This window comes from Pleurodeles waltl, chromosome 10, assembly GCF_031143425.1.
Source record: "Pleurodeles waltl isolate 20211129_DDA chromosome 10, aPleWal1.hap1.20221129, whole genome shotgun sequence".
NCBI classification, from domain to species: Eukaryota; Metazoa; Chordata; class Amphibia; order Caudata; family Salamandridae; genus Pleurodeles; species Pleurodeles waltl.
Genome location: NC_090449.1, coordinates 857,465,239 through 857,490,463, shown reverse-complemented (window position 1 = coordinate 857,490,463; position 25,225 = coordinate 857,465,239). Strand labels below are relative to the sequence as shown.

General features: G+C 42.6%; 1 protein-coding gene and 1 long non-coding RNA gene across 2 annotated transcripts in view; one reads left to right on the top strand and one right to left on the bottom strand.

The window, feature by feature from the left end:
* Positions 1-11,076, bottom strand: part of GTPBP10 (GTP binding protein 10) — a 98,190-nt gene extending 87,114 nt beyond the window's left edge. Inside the window, exon 1 of the mRNA XM_069211562.1 lies at positions 10,900-11,076. Coding sequence (XP_069067663.1) covers positions 10,900-10,932 — 33 coding nt within the window. The 5' untranslated portion in view covers positions 10,933-11,076. The remainder of the gene's footprint in view (positions 1-10,899) is intronic.
* Positions 11,077-11,806: 730 nt separating this feature from the next.
* On the top strand, positions 11,807-25,002 carry LOC138260826 (uncharacterized). Its single transcript, XR_011199016.1, has 3 exons — positions 11,807-13,435; positions 19,016-19,098; positions 24,396-25,002. It is a non-coding gene; the product is annotated as an uncharacterized lncRNA (long non-coding RNA).
* The last annotated feature ends 223 nt before the right edge of the window (positions 25,003-25,225 follow it).

Below are 25,225 nucleotides of genomic sequence, written 5' to 3'. Positions count from 1 at the left end.
AAGGTCTTCTGTCACTTTTACTAGACTGTCTTGCAACATACACTGGTAGGGAAGGAAGTATAGTTGTTGCTCTTGCTCCCATTTGTTGGGATGAGTGAATAAAGAGGTCTTGATTCTATGATGCAAAGAGAGCAGACCCACAGGAGGTTAAATAAGAGGTGGTATGAAGGGCAAAAAGAGAGGGGGAAGAGGAACAGGGATAGACATATTTCCACACATGCACTACCATGGTGTCAGCTGTGGAAGTCTACATCAACCAATGAAGACACAAGGAACCTGAAATGCTCCAAGAAAGGAGGAGTACATTAGGAGAAAAGCCACTGAGTAAAGAGTAGGGACGTAAGACAGATAAAATAGCTATCCAATCATGAGCAAGGGTCAGACTCAACGTATACTTTAAGTAAATATAATGCATTAGAAACAACAGGTCTCCAAAAGACAGTCTGCTGTACAGACCTAACTATTACCTCACAGATCCCGCCCTGCAAGAGGCTCACAAGCACCAACAGCATCTGCTGTCAAGGTGGGTTGAAACCACGATAGCTTCTAAAGGAGCTGGAGGGCAAAAGTACATCATTCATTGAGTCTGCAGGTCTCTCAAACTAGCACTAATGTTAAATACACAGGCACTTCACATGTAGTTTCAAACTGTTTTGATAAACCGCTAGTTTTTTTTAATGGGATAACAGGAGTTAGTTTAGCCTTTGGCTTGCAGACTCGTGCCCCTGTCACCTTGTGACTTTTAACCAACTTAGCTTGCTCTGTCTTAGCCCATTTAATTATTTAATTCTTCTAAGATGGCTGCCTTGTTTATAGTTAGCCCACTTGTTATGCTTTGCATGATCAGTGCCACCGCGCTAAGGCGTCAAGATCAAGTGACAAAGACAAACAAACAGTAGGTGTTCACACTTAGGGACTTTCCCTCTCTATACTTTCGAGGGAACTGTTTATAATAATTGCCACCCCAAGCATGTCTGTCATCTATTGTTTGGGAACACACCTACGTCAGGGGTCCTAGTAGATCTGTATAAATGCATCACACATTAGACAGATAATCAGAGGGATTCCGACCAGAGGGCATCACCACCATCGCGGATATCGATGCTGCACGTCGTCTTGACGCTGACTCAGTCTTCATGTCCCTGCAGAGTCTTAGATAGAGACCTCATTCCAAGGTAATGAGGATTGGGGGCTCCTCTCATAGACATAACATTGGCAGATTAAGTTTAACAAACCCAGCTCTCCTTTAGGTAGGAGGGTAGGAGGTTAGGCCTATCATACTAGGGTATCAGGACATATCACACACCTTATGTCATTTCATGCTATTGCAAGATGGTGGGGGTCTTTGTAATAATGACTCTTGTCTTTACAATTCTTTTTCTTGCACTGTTCATTATCCTAATCATTGCAGCCCAATCAGCTCATCGCAGATTGCAGTTGTGTTGAATAAAAACTATTGAAACTTTGCTGCATCTTCGTTATTGCCTGTGTTTGGATGAGACATGATGTACCTGTGAGAAAGGGGTAATCTCCGTTTAACCACGACACTCCCTGAGATGTCTTATTCTCATGTCCATGCGTAAAGGCAGCCACAAATCACCTTTTACTATTTGGGTTTTCGGTGCGGTGCTGCTAGTGAGCCGGAAGGGTAGGGACGACAGCTGCGACTTGTTGTAAGATAGGCATAGTCGCCTACAAACATAAGTACTGTCATCCTTAAACCAGCAGTCTTGCCTAGAGCAAGAGTCCAAACTACGACAGTAGTAGCTAGGGGAAATCGAAATTCTCAAATAAACTCACACCACAATGAGCAGCGTGCCTTTGACTGCAATTGTATCACAAGTTTAAACATGTATAAAAATACTGCTTGTCTTTCTTAGTGCTACTGTTCAAGTGCTAAGAAACACAAATGCATCATAATTCACAGATACATGCCTGCTACTGCATACCTACATATCTAGGAACACCACCACTCTTATCAAATGAGCAGAAGGGGGGCTAGGTACCGTTATTATCTATTCAGCAAGGTGCTGTGGGTTTGCAGTCTTCCCCGTGAAGATGTTTCTCCTCTGTAATGGCTGCCTCAGTTGCTCTCAGTATAAAGTTGTCCTTGGTGATAATCTGATTTAACTCATGGGTAGGATCGGGCTGAAGACAGGCCCAGGCATCAAATTAAAAGGGCCCCCATAAGAAAATCAGATAGCTAAAAGTGGACCACATTCAACAATAAAGCAATCATTTGCAATCTAATAGGTCTTGCATTTGCTTGTGTTTAAGCTATTGGCATTGTAAATTTGTAACTGGACTTTTCTTGCCACATAACATATATTGGTCAACCCTGCCTCATAACTGCTTCTTTTCTGCCACATAATTCCAGTGGCCCTGCATATATATTAAAGCACTTCCATTTACCGTCTTCCTCTATCTGCAGCAAATAACGAAAATGTTGCCATTTAGCAACCTTATTTAAATCTGCCATGCTAATTTCAATAGAATACCACTTTCACTACCCCACAATCAGAGATGCTGGCTGGCTAACACAATTCCCCGTCCCCCAAAAAGACACAAGACAGCCTCAATAATCTAGAAGGGTCAATCAAGATTGTTCAAACAGTCATAGTGTAATAAGTTGGCCTGAATTATGGTCATAATTGTAATAAGGATAGATTATTAAAACATATACACTTATCATATAAACCTTTATCAGAAATAAACTTTTGGCATTAGACTATAAAGCTCAAAACAGCCCTAAGAGGGCACCATACCAAAAAGATCGCTTGTAAGAAACATGTTCATGTAACCATATTGTTAGCCCCTACAGGGCATAACCCCATGAAAAAAAACAAGAGAAAGTAATGCAGTGCAACCATATACTTAGCCGATTGAGGGCATTTTTAGGGATAGCAGGCGTACTACAATGATATTACAAACAAGACCTTTAAAACAAAACTTCTCCCAGCTGTAAAACAAACAAACAAACATTCTAGCCATGAGAAAGCTTAAAAGACACTGAATGGTGGGTGGGGTTATTATTTTGGGGTCCCCACTAACCCAGTGTGGGGACCCAAAGATGATGTAGACAGAAATAGCATTTTGAAGGAGGTCCCATTATCCTAGGACACCCACAGACTGAGTTATGAGCAAACATGTTTTGTAAAATTAACACCCTGCAAAGCATTATGGGGAAAGTGTCTGTGCCATAAATATTTTAATATGTTGATATGACTGTAATGCTTAGTACAGCCCATAGAGGACACCACTATTAAAATAGCATTTGTACGAAACAAGGTCATGTAACTACATAGTTAGCCCCTTGAGGTCATAACCGAGCAAAAAGAAAATGACAATAAATAATGCAACGTAACCATATATTTAGCCCCTAGAGGGCATAATGCATTACACATGTTCAAGGCTAGAAGTCCTATTACAATGATATTCCAAACAAGGCCCAAAAAACATAACTTCTCCCAGCTGTAAAAAAAAATTCCAGACATGATATAGCTTAAAATGATAAAGAATGGTGGTAGGGGTTATTATTTTGGAGTCCCCATTAACAGTGTGTGGGGGCCCAGTGACTTAGACAGAAATATCACACTGTGGTCAATGTTTTGAAGGTGGTTCAAGGACCACCACAGGCTGAGTTATGAGCAAAAATATTTTACAGAATTAATGTCCTGCAAAGCAGTATGTTGAAGGTCTCCATGCCACAAATACTGTAACATGTTGATATGACTGCAATGCTTACAATAGCCCCTAGAGGACACCACAATGAAAATAGCATGTGTAAAAAACATGGTAATGTGACTATATAGATATCCCCTAGAGGGCATAACCACACAGAGTAAATGGAAATAAATAATGCAGTGTAACCATATCTTTAGCCCCTAGAGGGCATAGTACATTACATATTTTCCGGGGATTGCAGGCCTATAGCAGTGATATTACAAACAAGGTCATTAAAACACAAGCTATTACCAGCTGTAAAACAAAAAGTTCTAGCCATGAAAGTGCTTAAAAAAATACTGAGTGGTGGGAGGGGTTATTATTTTTGGTTCCCTCCCCCCACTAACCCAGTGTGTGGACCCAGAGATGACGAAGTCAGAAAGAGTGTGTCGTGCTGAACTTTTTTGGTGGTGGTCCCACTGTCCTAAGATCACCACAGGCTGAGTTATGAGTAAAAACTGTTTTGTAAAAGTAATGTCCTGCAAAGCATTATGGATGAGTTTCCCAAGCGCAGCAAATATTGTAGTATTGGCTCTCCCGCTGTGCCAGGAGAGACGCTTTGGCTTTGAGGATTTCTGTTTTACGTAAAGCATTTACCAATTTCAAGTGTTTTAAGGGGAGAGCCACTAGAAATAACTCTGAACAGGTAACTGTGTGAACAATGTCAAAGGCGCTCCAATACCACCAATCGAGTTCATGCTGTTGTGCCTGTTCATGCTGTGTGCCCCATGGCCACCATGCAGCACTAAGGGGGAAGAGGAAAAAAATACAGTTCACCCGTGCTGAAGTATATTGGCAATCGTGCAATAATCCACATATCAGGGGCAGTCTGCAAGGCGTAACAAAAACAGCCTCAAGACGGGACAAATGTAAAGCATTTACCCATGATATCTAGTGATTTTTGAAAGGCAAGCCCGTGAACGAGTGAAAGTGATGAGCGTGAGTGGGATGTGGTTAAAAGCCCACAATACTTACAACAGGTCAAAGTGCTTGCCCTCGACCTAAAAACTAGGTCCCCAAATTCAAAATGTAACATCAGCAAATAAACACACACACCTATGAGTAATAAAAATACATTTCTAATCAATTACAAAAACTAAGCTTCAAACCAATGGCACTTCGATTGCCACTATTCATCTCTATTTGTAGCAAGAGGAGTCCACTGCGACCTCAAGAGCAAACTATGAAAACTATGCCTCAGACACAAATGGATACAGAGCTTGCCGTTCACCCTATCACAGCCATTCTATAAAGTTCTGCGTCCCAGCCACAAGGAAGGGCCCTGGTGCGTGACCTCTAAAGATTCTGTAATGCACCTGCAAACAAAGGCTCTAGTGTTCGTGGACAACTCCAGTGAGCTGGTGTCCATTTTATATCCGTTATTAGTAACTTTTTACCTTGTGAAAAAGACAGCCGGGTCTGGGGAAACTGCTAGCAACTTTTTGGCTTGCCTGTTGCCTATGAAACATAAAAACTTAAGTGGTGGTCAGAACAGAGGCTCGTCAATCGCACGACTCGTTGCAACTTACAAGGGTGGGGCTGAAATGCAACAGCCCACTGTGCCTCTGACCTGTTACATAATGATCGGGATTAATGTGGCACTCTTGCATCTTGAATCCAGACTGCTGAAATTAAACACTTCTATAGACTCCAAGCAAGTTTCAAATTAGTGGCATTTCTTAGCTACATCATGGATTGCGTTATGGGCCAAGAAAGAGTCTGATTATATTACTGTTTGAAAAACAGGACAGAGCTATAATAAATACATATATTGGGAATATTATAGTGCAAAAAATGCATTCATAACAAAGTCACAAATAAGGAAAGGTGACAAATTCAAATTAGCACGTGCGCACGCTGAAGGGCAGAGAAAAAAAATTGTTTCTCCACGCTGAAGTATATCAGCAATCGTGCAATAATCCTTGTAACAGGGGCAGTCATCAAGGCATGAAAAAAACAGCCTCAAGGCAGGACAAACAAAGCATTTACCAGGGACATCCAGTGATTTTTGAAAGGCAAGCCCACGAACGAGTGAAAGTGAAGGGTTTTGTTAAAAGCCCACAATACTTACAACAGATCAAAACGGTTGCTTGCTCGACCTAAACAGGACCACCATGTACGCTGTGTCCGAGTAAACAAAGCTCCACACAGGATTACAAGAATTGTGGTAAAAAAATAAGTTTTTTCTTGCTTCAGTACATGTCTTCTTAGCATATCACAAGAGATGACTGTTGTGGACAACCACAACGCCCCTTATAATCCAAATCCCACATTCCATCCCAAACTCCATGCAACCCCACATAAATAAACAACCTACCCTCAAGTGAATTAGCTTCATTCAATATCTACGCTAGCACAACAGCAACAATTGCTGCACTCAAATTACTATTGACATCATAGAGAAGTGCTATGTGAAAATTTTAATGTCATTATTTAATGTGATCATAAGTGCACATCAACACGATGTCACCTTAATGACGCGCTCGTGCACACTTCCATTTTTAGAAAACAATATAAATTTAATATTGATGTTGTATATTTCTTATTACTACTAGCAACATAATGAAAAATTGCATGAGTTCAATACATAGTCCTGGAACCTACTAGCCATTTTGCATAACCTGACCATCCTTCCCTGATCCAGCCCATTAGTCTTACTGGAACGTGCACATACAGAGTCAACACACACACTTGCAGTAGAAGATGCATTCCAGGGAAAATCTCTGGCACAGCCATTGCCACCTACATCTAAAAACACATTGTCTCTATCTTCACCACTGATATGACTAGGCACTTCTTTATACAATGAGACCCGGTTAAGGTCCCACAGACTTCCTTCTTTCATTCTGACAGCGTTCTTAAATAATTCTGTGACTTGTATGGGATATGATCAACAAGATAAACCCTTGCCTCTATTCCTTCCTTTCTTTAAACAAACAAATTCATCAACTCTAACATCTTGCTTACTAGGTACACCCCTTCTGTTTAAGGTATTTCTCATATTACGCTTGTACACATCTACAATCCTCCTGACATCCCTGAAATCCAGCTCAGCTGAATCAGCACCATTTTTCTTTTTAGTCCTAAACCACAACAGAACCAAATTTGTGCTTGGACTGCGCCCCCTTAACAATTCAAAACAACTTGCCAATGTTACAAAATTAAGAGACATTCTATACTCCAACAACAGACTGCAACACCTTTCTCCAATTACGACTCAGTTTGGTTGACAACTGAATAGCTTCTTTAATTACCCTATTAAACCTTTCCAATTGACCATTTGATTCGGGATGGAACACTGAAGTGTTCTTATGTAAAATACTACATCTCTTTAGGTAGGTCTGGGTGTATTTGCTGACAAACTGGGCTCCATTATCTGTCACCACCTCACAAGGTATTACTTTCCTGCAGAAAACTTCAGAAAGAAACTCTCCCAACACTTTTTGGAGTGACTTCTCTCACCATTTTGATTTCAAGCCACTTGGAAAAATAATCCACAATGACTTGCCAAAAGCGTTATGCAAAACTGCAAAAGGTCCAGTTATATCTACTCCCAAGTTTCCCCCATTGTCCCTCTGGAAAGTCCATGGGTTGTGAGCGCAGAATGTGCACTCTAGCAGTTTTGTCACTACTGGGCATGCCATTATTTGATGTTTCTCCATAATATCGACACCAGGCCACTAAACATTTTCCCTAATTTGTCTTCTAGTGCATGAAATGCCCAAATGCCCTTAGCAACACAAAGGGATGATGGACGGAGTGTTGAAACTTTTCAAACACTCACCCGTCACAGATCTGGGTTTAATCCATTGTTCTTTTGCTCACCATGCCACCCCAGTTTGGACCCAGCCATATGCAAATCAGTCTTAATCCTGATCCACATGGGACCAGTCCAGCCCGAATTGCTGGGCCAGGTCCTCCCTGGACCGGAAACAAGCATCCTGGGACCGGTTTCAGGGTATCACTCTTCATCAGTCAGGCAAGCTTGAATCCAGTGGCACAGTGAGCAAGGGACCCACATCTGGGAATACCCTTCCCACTTAAGGCAACTTTAGCAACACAAAAGGATGATGGACGGAGTGTTGAAACTTTTCAACACTCACCCCCTTCACAGATCTGGGTTTCATTCATTGTATTTTTGTTCACCATGCCACCCCAGTTTAGACCCATCCATATGCAAATCAGTTTTGACCCTGTTCCCCATGGGCACTGTCAATAACAGTCTTCCTAAGGGCAAAAGGGGGCATGAATTTGTCACCCCTTCCAGCAATCGCATTTACAATAGCTAATTCTTCTTGCACTTTGAAAAATCCATTTAACTCCTTGGGAACTTTCCGTTCATCAGGCCAGCCCTCATTGATGAACTTAATCAAAAGTTTCAATTCTTCATCCTTCCTCATCTCCTAATTCCACTTGGTTTCTTGAATCACAGGATGAGCCACCCAATTAAACTGATATCATGTAGAGTGAACACCACCTTACATTCATCATTGTCATCCACGCTAAGATTTTCTCCTGGTACCAGTAATCTAGACCAGTGGTTCCCAACCTGTGGGCCGGGGACCCCTGGGGGTCCGCGAAGCCTCATCAGGGGGTCCGCGGCTGCTTAATTTTTTTTATAATATTAGGTCCCACCTATCAGTAATGACTCCTTGGGGGTCCCTGTGTTCCAATAATGATTCAGTGGGGGTCCCCGGGCTCCAGTATTGATGAAATGGGGGTCCATAGAAGTCAAAAGGTTGGGAACCACTGATCTAGATGGCATGTATATTGCTTTTCCCTGGAACATATTCTATTCAATACTGGAATGCCTGTAACCTTGATGATACTCTGGCCAACCTTGTCCTCTAGGAAATATAAACAGCCTACTACCCAAGCGAATTAGCATCAATCAATATATACAAAAGCTTGCAATTACTAACAACATTATAGAGAACTGTTATGTGAAATTAAAAATGGCATTATTTAACATGCGTACGAGCGCGCATCAACGCAATGTCACCTTAACGACACCCTTGTGCACACTTCCATGTGTAACACATCAGACAATAAAACAGGCCCACAAACAGCCACAAAAAACGGCCCACACTCTGATGTGTCAGACCAACTATTCTGCCACTGCCAGACTGCCCTATAGGCCAGTGTGAACATGATTATGGGATGTTTACTCAGCAATTTACCTCCCTCATCTGAGTGAAGCCTAATTTTATTTAAGAAATACCAGAGAGGGAGTGGGATGACATACTTGAATACCCTAAACAGGTCTCACAAACAGACAGAGAGTGAGGTAATACAAAGGGAGGAGTAAAGGGGTCTCCATAAAAAAATGTATTGCATTGGAATGGGATGCACTACTAGAGGGCTTCAAATCCTGTGACATGGTACTGGATTATCACTAACACCATACAATAGCACTGTTGGGATTTCCACTGGGTAGGATGATGTATCTTGAAAATTAGTAGTGAAGCCTTCGCAGAAGCTAGATGGATGAACATGGGCAGGAATTGCCACAATATAAGTGGCCTCAGCAGCAAAGAGTGTAATGGCGGCCCCCAGGTCACACTGAGTCTTAAAACCACGCTGTCAGCCATGTGTTCCTAAGACACAGAATACAATTACATGAGAGGTAACCGCAGTTGCCAGTGGTTAGGGGGGATAGTTAAGTGCTATTTCCAAAGCTGTGTAACAATAGTTATGTGAAGAAGCTATGAAATCTTGGAGTGAACGAATATATGATAGCAAAATTCTGCAAAATGTATGAACATGTTTGTATCACTATATGAAGGCAAACTGGAAATGCAATAAAGTTTGTTAGTAAGTATGCCAGATGTGTTGGTCTGTCCCAGTAGTTACACACATAATTTAAACACTACTATTTTGCGTTAGTTCTTTTATAGTGCTACTTATCCCAGTGCATGGTGTCCGAGCGAATTACATCACACATACACATCACACAATGACAAAAATCGAATGTATATAAATCAGTAAACAGGATGTGTTACATAATACAGTGAGGGATATATGTAGATGTAGTCATATGTCCTTCAAAGCCCACTGTGCTATATTAGGAGGATTACAATTTATGAACTGAAAGTAACAAAAGGATCTGAGGTAATAGCAGTAACCTGCTTACCCATCTACATAAAATTAAAATCTGCCATCTACATGTGACGTAATGTGCTTTGCAGGCGGCATATTAACCCTCTATGCTACTCTGATTCAAAATGGGGACTAGAGAAAACACAGATCTCTCCAGCAAATACGTTAACCTCCAGTGTTATCTTATTATTATTTTTACCTGAGATTTAGCTGCCACAGAGATCTTTGCAGCAGGTGCCTTAACCCCATAAGATATTTTAAAATCAAACAATTAAGCAGAACAGATTTACTACCATGTATCTCCTTGTTTCTTTCTACTAGGGTTTTTAAAAAATATATGTTTAAAGTTGAGGCCCAAATTTTGTGTTGTGATTGTGTCACTATTTTGGCACAGCCCTGACTCAAAATCTAATTTCTTAAATATTGTAATGCACTCAAATGTGCTCATGATATACGTGCTAAACATATGTTCGAAGTCTTAATATCTGATGTCACTTACTGTGGGGTCATGGGTTGTGATCCCATGTGTGACACAATTATGTCACTTGCGTACTGCCCAACTTGTTTATTCGCCATCACTTCTTTTTTAAGACTTGTGTCCTGGTTAATGTATGAGTGACATGTAGGCTACAGACAGATCTCTGGAGTGGGTGCTTAACTCACTACGATGAATGTACAGGTGGATGAACAAGTTTTGTTCTTCTGGCTCTTCCTGCCCTGCCCCTAAGCATTAAGACTGTTGCAAGAATAGAAAGCAGAGAGGGTGTTAAGAGTTTTGCTAATTTATGCAACTTTAATCTTTTGCGCTTTCCCTAGCACCTTAAACGTAAAAAGAGGGTCGATTTAAGGGGAAGGTGGAAAGCAGGTCAAATAATTAGAGGTCGTCAAAAGAGTCAAGGGGCTACGTGCTTTCTCGTCTGCTAACCAGAACTGTTTCGTAAAGCAGCGTCCATAAGTGGCTAATGTAACGTGACCGATCTACAATTAGGTAGACAAAACTTGTACGAGTTGTACATGTTCGCAAGGGGATAACTACACGTTGCAGTGGCTAGGGCTCCATGGAGACAGAGACCATACCTTCCTCAGCAACGTTCTGCTGATGCACACCATGACAGAACCCCTTTGTTCCTCTGTTGTAGGATGCCGCCAGCTCCTGACTTTTCTTTACAATGACCATCCGTGAAGCCAACTTACTGTGCGCGATTGATTTTATTATATTCTATAACATACGTTCATAATTTCATTACTTCCGGGTCGCCAGACAGCCAATTCAGTAGCTAGACATATCCTGGGAGTGGGCGGGACTCGAAATTTGTAAAGTGATTTAGGATTGGAGTAGTGGTTGCAAGTTAGCCAATCAAAAAAAGCCTTACTAGCAATCCGAAGTGCTGATTGGCTACACGGTCCATTCTGTGAAAGTATAAGTGTATTCTTTAGCGCGTTTTACTCTGTAGTTACCGTGCCGGTTTCACTCTAGGCAAGACCGTGGGCACAGACTCGTCAGGGTAGTGGGTATACGGCTTCTCACAGGTTCTACGTTAGCTAGGTGTGTTAATCCAATGTCAGAAAAGGGCGCTCAATTACTGCGTGGTTGTCTGTCGCAGGGAAACAGTGCGTGGCAAACATTTTAGTTTCTTCGACAGGCAGCTTATCTTGCTGTTAGCAGAGTCCTCAAAAGAGGCGATGGGAGGCTCACACATCCACCACGAAAACCTCGCAATGGGGCGTTCTAATTGAGCAAAGTAGTGTAAGAGAGACGATACTTACCTATTAACAGTGGTATGTGAGACCGCATCTGCATTTTAAAGGTAATATCTGCCATTTTCCTCTGCTTCCAACCAAACAAGGCAGAAATCCCAAATTGTCTTGATTTGCAGTTGCGTTCTTATAGTGCTGATTATTCATGTGGCGGGGTAATAAGCACTAAATAAATGCAGTGACCTTCCAGCATTCCAGAACTGTTAGCAAACGGGTTCGGGGGGGGGGGGGGGGGGGGTTGGCTTGTGGTTCAGTGGTTTAGTGATTCTAAAAATGCTAAGTACTAACTCAAACATAAGACTATGCAACATGATGTAGGAAAAATATGGGTGGGGTTGGTGGATAGCAAAGAGGGCCAATTGGTTGTAATCCCAATCCTTTGAATAAAATGTCCACTGCTGTAGTCGTGTTTTTTTTTTCTCCATTTGAGCAGTTTTACATAGAGCAAACTTGGAACAGCATCAGGGTGCTTTTCATGAGCACCGGATTACATTACACAAATTCAAGATTTTTAGTACAGGAAGATTAAGTAATGTTTCCATGATCACAGGATGTTGAGCTGATGCTCGTATTCAAACCTCGTTCCCCAGATCCAAAGTTGGCAGCTCAGGCTGTTAAGTGTCAGCGGTGGTTGGTGATCTTTGAAAGTGGTGAGGCATAATACCTCCAAGGAGTTTACCCCATTTTCTTCAAAATTTGCCTCAATCATACTCATTTTTAGACCCAGATCAACAACCATTTGGCACTGAATTTGCATCACAAAAGGGACGCAAACCTGCACAATTTATTTTTTTATTTTTTTAACTTTTCAGTGCAAAACCTGTTTTGCCCTGGAAAGTTGTCTGAAAGTAACACAAAGCTGTGCAAATCACTGTTTTGTGTTACTCTGCATCAAGGGGAAATTCCTGGGCAACCACTCATGGTTTTTGAGGTAAAACTTTAATAATAGTAGACAGTGCTGAAGCAGGCATCTTAATTAGAAAATTTTAATGAGTGTTTACATATTTTTTTAATAAGGAATTTTGTAGAAAATGAATAACGTAGAAAATAATGCACATGTTTGGGGGAAATGTGACCTTGGAGAATGGCCACCAAGGTTCACGAAACATACTAATTAATGATTAATACATATGAAACATTGAAAATATATTAGAATAATGTAGTAATATGTTATATTTAAGGTTATGAAGTATACTCTTACTTCTAAAATTGTAGGCCTTAACTTAGCGAGTGTCTTGGCCTAGTCTTGCCAGGCCTCATGCAGAAGCTGTATTTCTTAGCGGTTAATAAAATGCTGACAGTGAACTAAACTGTGAAATATCCATTGTCTTATTAAAATGCTTAGCAGAAGCTTTCTATGAGAATCAACTAGCAGGAGGCAATGTCCTAACGATGTAACAACTTTTATGTAATGTGTGTGAGATGTACTTTCCCAGGACATGAACAATGAAGACACTGACTGGTTATGAATATGCAACAAAATAGTTACCTGACGAGCCGGATGATAAGGACATCGTAAAGTGGTCAAATCAACTTTGTGTGAAGAGAATTATTAGAATTCATAGATTTGGTATAGAAATATTATTGGATAGTGTATTACTGTACGATTAACTGACCAGTAGGGATTTAGGGGCTAGTTTAGGTAACTTTGATATAACAACGCGACAGAGGGAAATTAGACAGACGATGAGACCAGAGATCTAGAGCGAGTTTGAGAGATGAAGAGAATTTTAGAAGAGATTCGAGATTCTGTCATTGTGCTCATACTCTCTGACTGAGAGCCTGATGCTTTGCTGATCGATCGATGACCTGGGGACGAAGACTGATTCTGATTGCTGACCCATACAGTGGATAGGTAGATATGACCATGTGACTGTTTTGCATTTATGCCTTTTCTTTCTAGGAACCAACTGTGCTGTGTTGTTAGTTCCTTAGTTAGATGTTTTCAGAAATTTGTGTTCTAAATTGCTTTGCATGAAGTCCAACATGCTGATGCTAATTTGGATTAGTTGAGGACATTCACATGACAACTGACAAATTACAGGGACCAATGTGTGACAAGCTATCTTGCTGAATTTTATGTATCACATATCTCTATTGCAGCTAACTCTGCTATTGATTTGCACTGTAGCTTTAGAATGCCTCGTAAGTCAAGCTTTGATTAGGTTGCTTTTTTTCATAGTTTTGGTCAACCATATTGTTCTTATATGTGTCATTTGATTTTGAGATTAATCTACATGACTTTAGCATTGTTATTTTAAGGGAACTAATATTTACTAAAGGTGTGGTTATTCATGGCTGAAAAGTCCTGTTGTGTGACAATTACTGACTCTAATGATTATTGATGTTGACTAATGATTAGTGATTATTGTGTATTGATTTCTGCACTGGAACTATAACAAGAACATCTTAAATGAGTCAAAAGGTTAATCAACCTATTTGCTTCTCCTTGTAAGTTTACTTATTAAGGTCCGACGCACTATCAACAGTGTTTTGCATCCAAGTAAAACGCCACTTGAAAGCAGTGTTAAAAAGGAGACATGCTTTTATTTCACCTAACCTTTCCCATTGTGCATGTGTACTGGACTGTACAGCACAAATCCGAAGAATAAAAGATTTAAAGTTAGTCAAATCATAGTATTTTGTAATGGAAGGGCACATTTCCACTGCAAAACCTATGCTAGTCTCACACAGACACCTTTGCATTATGGCACAAAGGTGTGTGGGGCTCTCGGTAGCCTAATTGCGTGCCAGCGCGAGGGAGAGAGCAGGATGGTGCCATGTCTTTGTAGAAATGGTGCTTTCCTGCTCTCTCCCTTTCACGCAGTGCAGCAACTTTAGGTGCTGCACTGCATTGTGTGAAAGTTTTGATAATCTGGGTCCTAGTCTCTTTTTCCTCACTCACTCTGACATTCTCCTTACTGAGTCACTCACAGTTACTCACACACAAACATACTCATACTGCCTGATTCTAATTTACTAACACACACACTCACTAACTCAGCCCTTGTGCAGCTGCACCTGCTACTCCATTGAAAGCTACACCCACAATTGACTTCCCCTCCCTCTCACAACTTCCAATCATTAACACGATCTGGCAGTCATCCTCCTTCAACTCACTCCCTCGTACTCACTTTCACTTATTCATTCACACTCCCAACTCAGATTCTCACCTTCCGTCTCATTGACACTCTGAAACACACACACTTTCATCCAGTCCCATTCACTCTGTCACTCACTAACATGTACACAAACACATTGGGAAATAATATTTTTGTTTTACTTTCTTGGCTTACTTAGTGGCAACTCAGATGTTCCAACGCAGCAGAAATCAGTTGCTGGGCGTATGAGCCAGCAAGCTTTGATTCCCAATGAGGCCAAGATAGAGCAGCAAAGGCAGGTTTGGGAAGACCCACTTCAGTACCTCTCCCAGCTTCTTGATTGGCAGGGCCACTGGAATTATTCATAAGGGTAGGGCAACATTATGTGTCAAGGTTGACTGAATTATGCACCAAGAAAAAGCAAATTATGCAGCGTAAAGTAGCTTATTTTGTGATAGTATAATTCCATTATATTGCTGTTTTTACACTTATTAACACTTTCTGGGCATAGGTTGCACCTCATTGGTACCAATTTAACACCTACGTATAGCAATAAGCAGCAGAAAGATGACCAGTCAACATTTGCGTAGGGATTTCCGCTACACAGCAACGCATGTTGCTGCATTTTTAGTAACTATTGAACCATTTGATCTAGAAGCATTTTTTTCCCTTAAAATCTGAAGATTATGCAGTAGATGATGGCTTATGTGGCAAATGCAGCAGAATCATACATATGCAAAAATGCTGCACAGTTGCATATTTCATGTGTCACTGTTGTTAGTACTGGAAATTTTGCCCTCTCACTTTTTTGTCCTGTTCATTGGCTTCAGGGATGCACTGGGTGTGGCACGACAGCCCTATTTTAGATATACTGTGCTTCCTGAGGCATGTGCAGTATGCGTACTAAATAAAAATGGATTGTGCATGTATTAGGGGATTGTAGTTGAACTAGGCCCTTCAGACATCTCATAGTCCACCTCCCAAAAGGCCTCTCGCCCTTTGCGTTTGGTGGATGGGTATATAATAGACTGAAGTAATGGATCAGAATGATACTGTGGATAGACAACTCCTGGCTTGTCTCCCCAAAACATTCAGCCACAGCAGCATGGTGTTTCCCAGACTGCTTTGCCCTTTGTGTGCTTTACCTTTTCATCATCCTTACTATCTGTGCAAGTGGCAGCTGGCAGTTGGCAAACCTTGAGCCAAATCCAAGACACATTCACATTTCAAATGATCCAAACCAATAAGTGTAGTTCAGAGGATATACACGCCTACTTCAGAGACATGGTCTACCTCACTTCCATCTTTTCAGAGACCACCTGTTTTAAAGCTCAAACTTAGTTCTCAGAGACAAGAGTTCAAATTTTGTTTTTTTCTTGAACTTTTCTTTTCTGCTCAGGCCCGCTCTCTCCTTCCCATGTGCTACAGTGCAGTTTAACTTATTTTGTATTGTCTATAGGTAGTCACATAGACCTCAGCACTGCTTATTCTGCCCTATGCCCCCCTTTGCTCTCCACTCCCTGCCTACTCTCCTGTTCCTTGTCATCTTCCCTTTTCATGTTTCTCAACCCACCCCATACATTTCACTTTTATTTTGTTTCATTTTTAACTTTGTCTCCTTGTCTAAGCCTTATCGTTCTTGCTCTTTTACATTTTCTCACTACACATCCAGACCAAAAGTACATACTAAAATGACATAAAAGCAATGAACATCAAGAAGACACTCACCATAAATCGCACACTAGGAAGGAGGAGGTTGTGCCTTTGAGAGGGGGTAAGAGGAGACACGTGTCCAAACATTTGTAGCGCAAAGTCAATTAAAAAAAATCACCATTCAAAAGGATGAAGTCTGCCCAGTATCAAGAAGCTCATTTTGGATGCCTAATTTGTTAAGGCAAGGAAGTAGGTTGTTCTTGCGGAGATAGGTTGAACAGGTGGAAGACATATTGCAAAGAAAAAAGTATATTATTGTGCATGCAGAAAGAGTGGAGCTCTGCTACAAACATACATAATCATCTTGTAGAGCTGAACTCACCCCTCTGTAGATAGAGCTGAGCTCCAGCACAGATGCAGCTAAGTCCCTACATACATAGTGCTGAACAAATGCACAGATAGAGCGGTGATCGTGTACCCATAGGTAATTTCCTTCATTGAACTGGAGCTGAGTTCCTGCATGACTAGCACTGCTACCCTGGGCAGACAGAGCTGAGCTCAATTGTAGACAGTGCTAAGCCCCTGGGCAGACATAGATCGAGGTAAGCTAGTTCACAGCCAGACTTGAGCTCTTTCAACATTCAATCCTAAAATTTAATACGAAAGGTTCTGTGGGAGTATCGGACATCTCACCCAAGTTAATCTTCCACTCGGTTTCCGAGAGGGAGTGAGGAGGAGAAGGTGGGAGGGAGGATGACAGTAATAGAGAAGGGATTGAGAGAAGTGATTGAAGAGAGAGAAAGGCAAGGTAGGTAGTAGTAAAAGTGAATTAGGCATGCATGCGAATAGGGACAGAAAGTTGGGAAAGAAATGAGTATGACAGAGATGAAAAAGAGCAGAGACTGTGTGTAATTCAGGAGATACCAAAGTGAGAGATGTGTGAACAAAACCAGAACAATAATGCTAAGGCAAACTTTATTTTATTTTGTGTAATGTTAAGGGTTTTTGTGAAGTGCACAGCTCATCCTCGAGAGTATCCTGGTGCTGAGAAAGCAGGGGTATGTCGGCTATGACTGGGACTTGTCCAGGAGAAGAGCCATGGATTCAGTTTCTTGGGGAGCACAAATACTGAAGAGGCAGCTCTCTGGTAGAGGGGCTAGTTGTTCCAGGCTTTGGAAAGCACAACAGCCGACTGGTTCTTTGCATGTGGGGGATGTGTGTGGGTTGGCTGAGCAGAAGTGTCTGGTGGGTGTGTTGCATGTGGGTTAGTGAATGGGGGGGAGGCAATGGAGGTCTTTGTCTGGTGGGCTGATGTGAACACGAGGAAAAGCCTAAGTGTGAGTCTGGCTGGTGAGTTTTGTATGGTATGAAGTCTTCTAGCAGTTAGACAGTGATTCTGTCAGAATATGTTGCCATAGTCCAGCTTGCTGGAGATGAGGACCTGGGCGACGATTCCGTATGTGCGGACTGGGAGCCATTTGAAGATTACATTGAGCATTTTGAGGGCGTGGAAGCAGGAAGAGGCAGTGACTACAGCAAACCTCACATCATATTTCACCAGTTCCTTTTACTCTCCACATTTGAAGTCTGCCTTTCACTGGGTCACTGGGCAGTGCTGTTTGTGGTAGTACCAATACCATTAGCGCACGTTTTGCTTATCTATTTTCATCATAGTAAGTAGCCGGACGCTGCTATAAGGTCGATGAATCTTTTGACTCATTTAAATTATATTATTAGGTGTCATGTAACAACAGTATTAAACATCAATAACCATCATCAAGGAATTAGTAAACCATGCATCTTGACCCATTTGGCCACAAATAACCACACCTTTTAGTATCGATTAAAATTTTTATTTCCCTATATTAACAATGCTAAGGTCACGAAAACTAGTCTCAACACCAAATTGTGCAAGTAAAGAAACATCATAGGCTGTTGGAATGACCTGAAGAATCTTAGTTTAAACAAAGCAATAAGAACTATAAGCTCAATAGCGAAAACACTCATTAATAACAGCAATATTTGAAAAGGAGTTATATAATACATTTGTTCAGCAAGCAGATTAACATCAGTTCATTGGCATGAGGTAACACCTCACTAACCTAAGATTAGCATTAGCATGTTGGGCTTCATGCAAAAGGTTGGCAATGGCGCTATCAAAACAGCAGCAGTATTAAAACAGTTGCAGTTGGTACCTGGAAAACAAAAGACAAATAACAATGCACAGATCTTTCATAGTTACTGGGGGGAGGGGGGGGAGGGGGGGGGCAGAAACCATGACTACGCCAGGGATTATTTTTATTTTAATTTTTTGTGTTGGGGGTGTGTCCCCTTGGGCAAGGGTCACCCCCAAGGGGCAAAAAGCACTATTGGGCAGTTCTGCCCCCATCTGCTCTCAAGGGGGGCAGAATCCACTTTGCGCCAGGCATCATGTGTGTGTATTGTGTGTGGGGGGGTGGCCCCTTGGGCAAGGGTCGTCCTCCAAAGGGGGCAATATATTCTATGGCATTTCTGCCCCCCTTTGGGGCAGATTGGCCTATTTTTTTTTAGGCCCATCTGACCCCAAACAGAGAAGACTAGACACAAGGGAACATTTAAAAATGGTTGGTGGCGGGTGTTTGTCAACTGGCGAAGTATTTGTATTTATGATAATAACAGTTTATTTCTTCTTTTTGTTCTAGTTCAAAGCTTTTGCTTCCTTTGCTGTGGCTTGTTGCAGTTTTGGCAGTGGCTGTCCTGTGGTATGCATAGTTGCATGTTTTAGGTAAGTAAATAAATTTACTCCAAAGGAGTATTGTTGCCATGCATGAATGACATGTTTGTAGGTGGTGTACTGAATGCAGGATTGTGTGTGAAATTGTCTTTAGATTTATACACAATGATTATACTTCACCTGTGGCTGTTTGGGGTCAGGTTGCCGAAGTGTGCAAAGCTGTGTGCATTTTAGACTATAATAAGCACCTGGGTGGCGTTGATAGAGTAGATCAGAGTTTGGAACCTTACACTGCTGCTCGTAAGTCTTATGTTTGGTATAAGAATTTAGCGGTTCACCTGTTCCACTTGGCAACTTTTAATGCTTTTTTTGTGTTCAAGGATAGTTCTCCAGAGTCAAGGATGACATTTGACATTAGCTATCTGTCTGTGTGAGATGTATTTATACAGATCTGATGTAGGTATGCTCCAAAACAACAGATAAGAAGACATGCTTGGGGCGGCAATTACATGAACAATTCCCTGGAAAGCACAACGTGGGAAAGTACCTAATGTTAATACCTACACCTTATTTATCTTTGACACAGATAGTGACGCCGTTGCAGAGTGGCACTGATAACGTGAAACTAAAACATTTTCCTAACTAGAAACAATGCCCCCATCTTGGGAAGATATAATTAAAACAGAGCAAACTAAGTAGAGTAAAAGTCACTGGGTGACGGGGGCACAAGTCTGCAAGCCGGAAGGCTAAGCTAACTCCTGCTTCCCATTAAAACAAGATAGGATTCACTACACCCTCCCCGTTGCCGGAACAAGTATGACACAATAGGATGATGCCACAGAAGGCAAATTAATCCAAGCTAAAAATGCTCTGGACTAAAACAAGCTAAAATCATTAAAAAAATAGCTATAATGGTATTTAAAAACATGTTAAAAATAGCTAAAACGTATGAAGAGACACAATGTCGACCATGACAAGCACAGCAGGCCAAAGTAAAGTATTGCAATGTATGCAATTTCAAATTTGGTGTAATAGGCCAATCATCAAATTTATTTAACTGTAGTCATGATCTTGAAGAGCGTCTTCAAAGCCATTAAATGGAAAGGCCCTCAGGAAAGGTTCCACATCGTCAGATGTTAGATCGATGACAGGACAGACCGACGGATCCACGGAGCTGTAGTGCGTGGCAGTCTCTTGTGCAGGACCTCATGCAGTGGCGGCACCATCCACAGTGCTGAAAAGAGCCAGATCATCCACCAAGGGTGGCTCAAAAGTGGCCTCGTAAATTAGCCTTAGTCTCAAGATGCATGACCGTGAATGAGCCCTCATCAGGAACAGCAGTTCATGGTCCACAGGAGGCACTGGCGGAACAGCAAGGCACACTGTAGGCAAATGTTCTAAGAGGCACCACACGCAGCAAAAGATTGGCTGCACGCATCATAGGACTGGTCTAAATGACAATGACCAGTCATGCTCCAACTCTTCCAGCAACGGAGCATTAAAGAACTGAACCATGTATTCATGGCGCAGCTGGGCTGGTGGTAGTAGCTCCACTACTCCTCTTGGCTGGAAGGGCACAACCACCGCAAATCTAAAGCAATAGCAGTAGTATTCCACCTATTAATGCCAAAGTCAAAGGAAAGCCCCCAAACATACTGGAAAAGAGTGAATGGATAAGCAAAGGAACGACTCTGTCTGGAAGATGGACACAAATCCAGACCCAACAGCCTTAAAGAAATGGACAATATCCGTAGTGCTCGAGGTGGTGAAAATTCTGGAAATCAGCTCTCCAAAGTGCTTGAGGAAGTTGGTATTTAATAGGGATTGTATCTCGTTTGATGATCTTGCTACCTGGAGAGCATACGTCTCTATAGCCGAAGTCAACGCAACTTGTTTCTGGAACAGTAGCACCTTTAGTCTGCTCAGCTTGTCATAATTTACATTAGTAGTATCAATGTGAGGCCACATTTCTGCTACTCTTATCTCCTGTGTGGGAGGGAATAAAACATGTCCGCAACCCGTAATGACCTTAGAGACCGAAATTGCATAGGCAATTCCTGGTTGCATACCGCAACAGCTTTGGTCACTCGGCACAACATAACTTCCATTCAAAAGTACATGAAATGCTGGTCAAATCAAAGGGACAGGAGTACCCTTCAGAAAACAGGCCAAGTTTGCGACCCCCACATTGCAAAGGCCATGAAGGGACACCTGTTTGCAGATCATTGAATGACTAACAGTAGTCTCACATTCGCTTACGCTAAGAAAGATGTCTGTTTCGCCGTTCAGACATTTGCATTCAATGGGTAACTCCCACTCTTCTTTAATATAGCTGTCACCTAGCCTCTCCTATCTGCCCATGGCAAGATGTTTCAAGCATTACAAAAAATGAAAAGTGGAAATGGGCAGATTCATAATACCATGTAAGAGCCATTCTGTCGATGGACTCTCTCTGCAACTGTGAAAGGTAATTTCTCTAGCTTTTCTATCTGAAGCATGGTGAAACTTGCTTCCCTTTTAGCCATTGTCTGTTGTTCCCTGGACAAATTAAAAGCAGCAAACAAGTCACTACTGTTAATGTACTTCCATGGAACACAGCCGTTTTTCAGAATCCGTAGTGTCTAACCTAACTGCATGATGGAACGCAGCTGACTTTGTCCATGGTATAAAAGGGACATGTCTGTCTGAATAATTTCAATCACAGACGACACAATGTTGTTAAGGGAATAAATCTTGTTGAACAGAGTGTTCATGCTGTTCTGTTTGTCCGTCTGTCGTAAAACATGCAGCAGCTTCTATTTGAGAAAGCTTCCAGATCTCATTATATATGGCAAAGAAGAATCTTTTAGAGCGTGGCTTTCTTGGACCTAACAAGAAGTCCTGTAAGTCTATATCATCAGAAAGAGTGTTAGGATGTTCCTTAACTGCGGCTAACATTTTAGTCTGTAACCATTGTTGGCACAATTTACCCACACTATGGGCCAGATGTATCAAACGAAATTGCATTCGTAAACGGTGCGAATCGCTAAATTTGGCCGTTAGCGAATGCAAAAACCTGGTCTGCGATGCATGAAAGGCATTCGCAGACCAAAAATAAGAAATCGCTAAAATCGCGTTTTTTTTTTGCGCTGCGACCTGGTTTTGTGTGTCGCGTTTTGCATCTCACAATTTGCTACATGAAATACCGAATCGCAATTAGTGAATCGATATTTCAAGTAGTAAATTGCGAGACGCAAAATGCGACTCGCAAAACCAAGTTGCAATTCGATGCATCAAAAAAACGCAAATTGTGATTTTTCGCAGAAGGGCCTTTTGCACATGCAAAATACTACTAAGTGAAACCAGGTGGTAACCAGGTGCAACCTATATAAAGAGGCCCTGAAAGCCTCATACTCTTTTCCACAATGGCTGCACTCTACGTCATGGCGAGGAGAATGAAGATCCCGGCAGGTTTGAGGAGAGGGAGGAGGAGACAGGAGTGCATTTTCAGAGTGCGCATTACCGTTTTTTAACCAGACTGAGGAGGAAATATATGAGAAGAACAGGTTGAACTCAGCCATGATACTTGACCTGATAGCTGAGCTACAACCCATACTGCAGCGCACAACACATAGGACTCATAGCATGCCCACCCATGTGCTGGTGTTATGCACCCTGCACCTACTCGCCTCAGGGAGCTATCAAAGGGGTCATAGCAACAGCTGGAGGAGTATCACAGAGTGCCCTCTCTAGATTTTTCAATGCATTTATCAACGCCATGCTGAGTAGGATACACCAGTACATCAGATTCCCCCACACCCCACAGAACATACAGCAGACAAAAATAGATTTCTACCAGATAGCACAGTTACCCCACATCCTAGGTGCCATAGATGGGACACATGTTGCAATCTGTCCACCATCGGCCACAGAGTATGTGTACCGCAACCGTAAATACCAACATTCAATGAATATACAGGTGATATGCAATGCCGCCTACATCATAACTGATCTTGTGGCCAGGTTCCCAGGGAGCACACATGATTCATACATCTTTCGCCACAGCGGCATTCACACTGGACTACTAGCTGGGGAGTTTGGTGAAGGATATCTACTAGGTATTGTCCCTCTGTACACTGGCTCATTGATGCCGCTGTGACGTCAGATGGCTCACTTACTCATAATACCCTCTGTTCTTTCCAGGAGACAGTGCCTACGCAGTGCGCACCTACATGATAACGCCCTATCTCAATCCTACAACACCAGCAGAACGGAGATACAATGCAGCACACAGGGCAACCCGCAATGTGGTGGAACGCACCTTTGGCCTGCTGAAGAGACCCTTCAGGTGCATCCACAAAAGTGGAGGTGCACTACAGTACAGCCCGGAGACAACATGTAGAATAGTGGCAACATGTGCGATCTTGCACAATATAGCTACCACCAGGGGCATACCTGTGGAAATATCTGATTCAGACTCTGATGAGGATGATGATTCCCATACCCCCCTACAGCCAGCAGACAGCACCAGTGCAGCAGAGGGCAGGCAAAGGCGTGCTGACATCACGCACAACCATTTCAGATGTAAGCAATGACAACACAACTTTACTGACATGTGTACTGGTAGTTAGAATATTTATTACCTTAACATCAGGTAACATATGTTTCACTAGCAGAAAAAATGAAATAATATGTGTCTAAAAAAAAAAAAAAGCAGATAACAGTATCTCACTATTGAATCATAGTTTACTGTATCACACAATAAGAACACAGTCCCCTGTGGCCATTACTGTCACTTGCTACGGCCACTCAAGCCACTCGAGTGTGCAGTGGCCTCACTGGCACCTCTGTTGTCGGCCTCAGTGCCGTGCCTGGCACTGCGACGCCTAGCATCAGTGGTGGGCACTGCTAAGCTGCTGAGGCTGGATGTGTCCTCTGTGTCCCCTAGTCCCAGTTCACTGGGTGTAGCGGAGCGGTTACCCAGCATACTGTCCAGCACAGTAGTGATCTGCACCAGTCCCTGTGCCACATCCCTACTGCTGTGCGCTGGCCCCACCTGTGCGGCCACAGCACGCCGCGATATGAGGGCTGTTGAAGTAGCGAGGCGATTGACCGAGCGACAGAAACCACCAAACATGTCCATAAAACGCATCTCCTGCCTGCGGTGGCTGACTGTTGTGCCGCAGCTCTGTGCACAGTTCCCTCACTGCAATTGTCAGCTCCCTGGTGTTCTCAGAAGCTTGGATCTGTCCCTCATGCAGTTTAGTGAGGTTGGAATTTAGGCACTCCAACTGCCGATGCAGCCCCCCAATGTTGGCATTGTGTGCCTGCATCTGCCTTTGTAAAGCTGATATTTTCCTGTTTTGCAGGCGCTGCTGTTTCTACATAGCAGATTCCAGGCCACCGAAGACTGATGGCTCCTCTCCTGCTTCCATATGCTGTGCGCCTGCATACGAAGGCCTCCTGCTGGGTGTTGTGCTACGCTGGGGCTGGGACTCCTGCATAACAGTGCATCTGCCATCTGGGGAAGGTGTGTGGCCGTCATCCCGCATGTCGTCAGAGTTCTGGCTCAATTCGGGTAGCGGTACAGCCCTAGCCCTGCGTCTGATAGGCGCTATATTCTGTGACTCACTGGTGTTTGAGTCAGATGCAGGGTGAGTTTCAGTATCCCCCACAACGGCACTTGCAGATGCTGCTGGGCCTGGGCTACCTGCAACGACAATGTGCAGCATGTCAGTTATGTAAGGTTATACAATGGTAATAAATGTACTGTTAGATCATATCACTATGTTGTGGGTGTTGTGTTCTTCTGGGTGTCGCTCTACTTAATTACATTCTATGTGCTACTTTCAGCTCTGGGTTGTGGACTACCACTCCCATAAGGCATTGTTGTGCCGCTTCTAAGATGTGGAATGGACTACCTATCACAATGCTTTGAACTACTTGCTAATTCCTAAGGGGCATTTGTACACACACATATAGGGTTACATTTCAATATTGCACTTACCTTTACTGATGCTTGGTGTGCCAGATGTGTCGATGTCAGTGACCCCACTGACAGCTTCTGGGAGGAGTGTCGACTCCACCAGGTCTTCTATCGGGGTGGAGGGTGTCTCGGTGGATGGTCCGCCTACTGTGCTCCTTGCCTCCTGATGTCTTCTTGCCACCCTCTCCTTGGCATGGGAACGCAAGTCATACC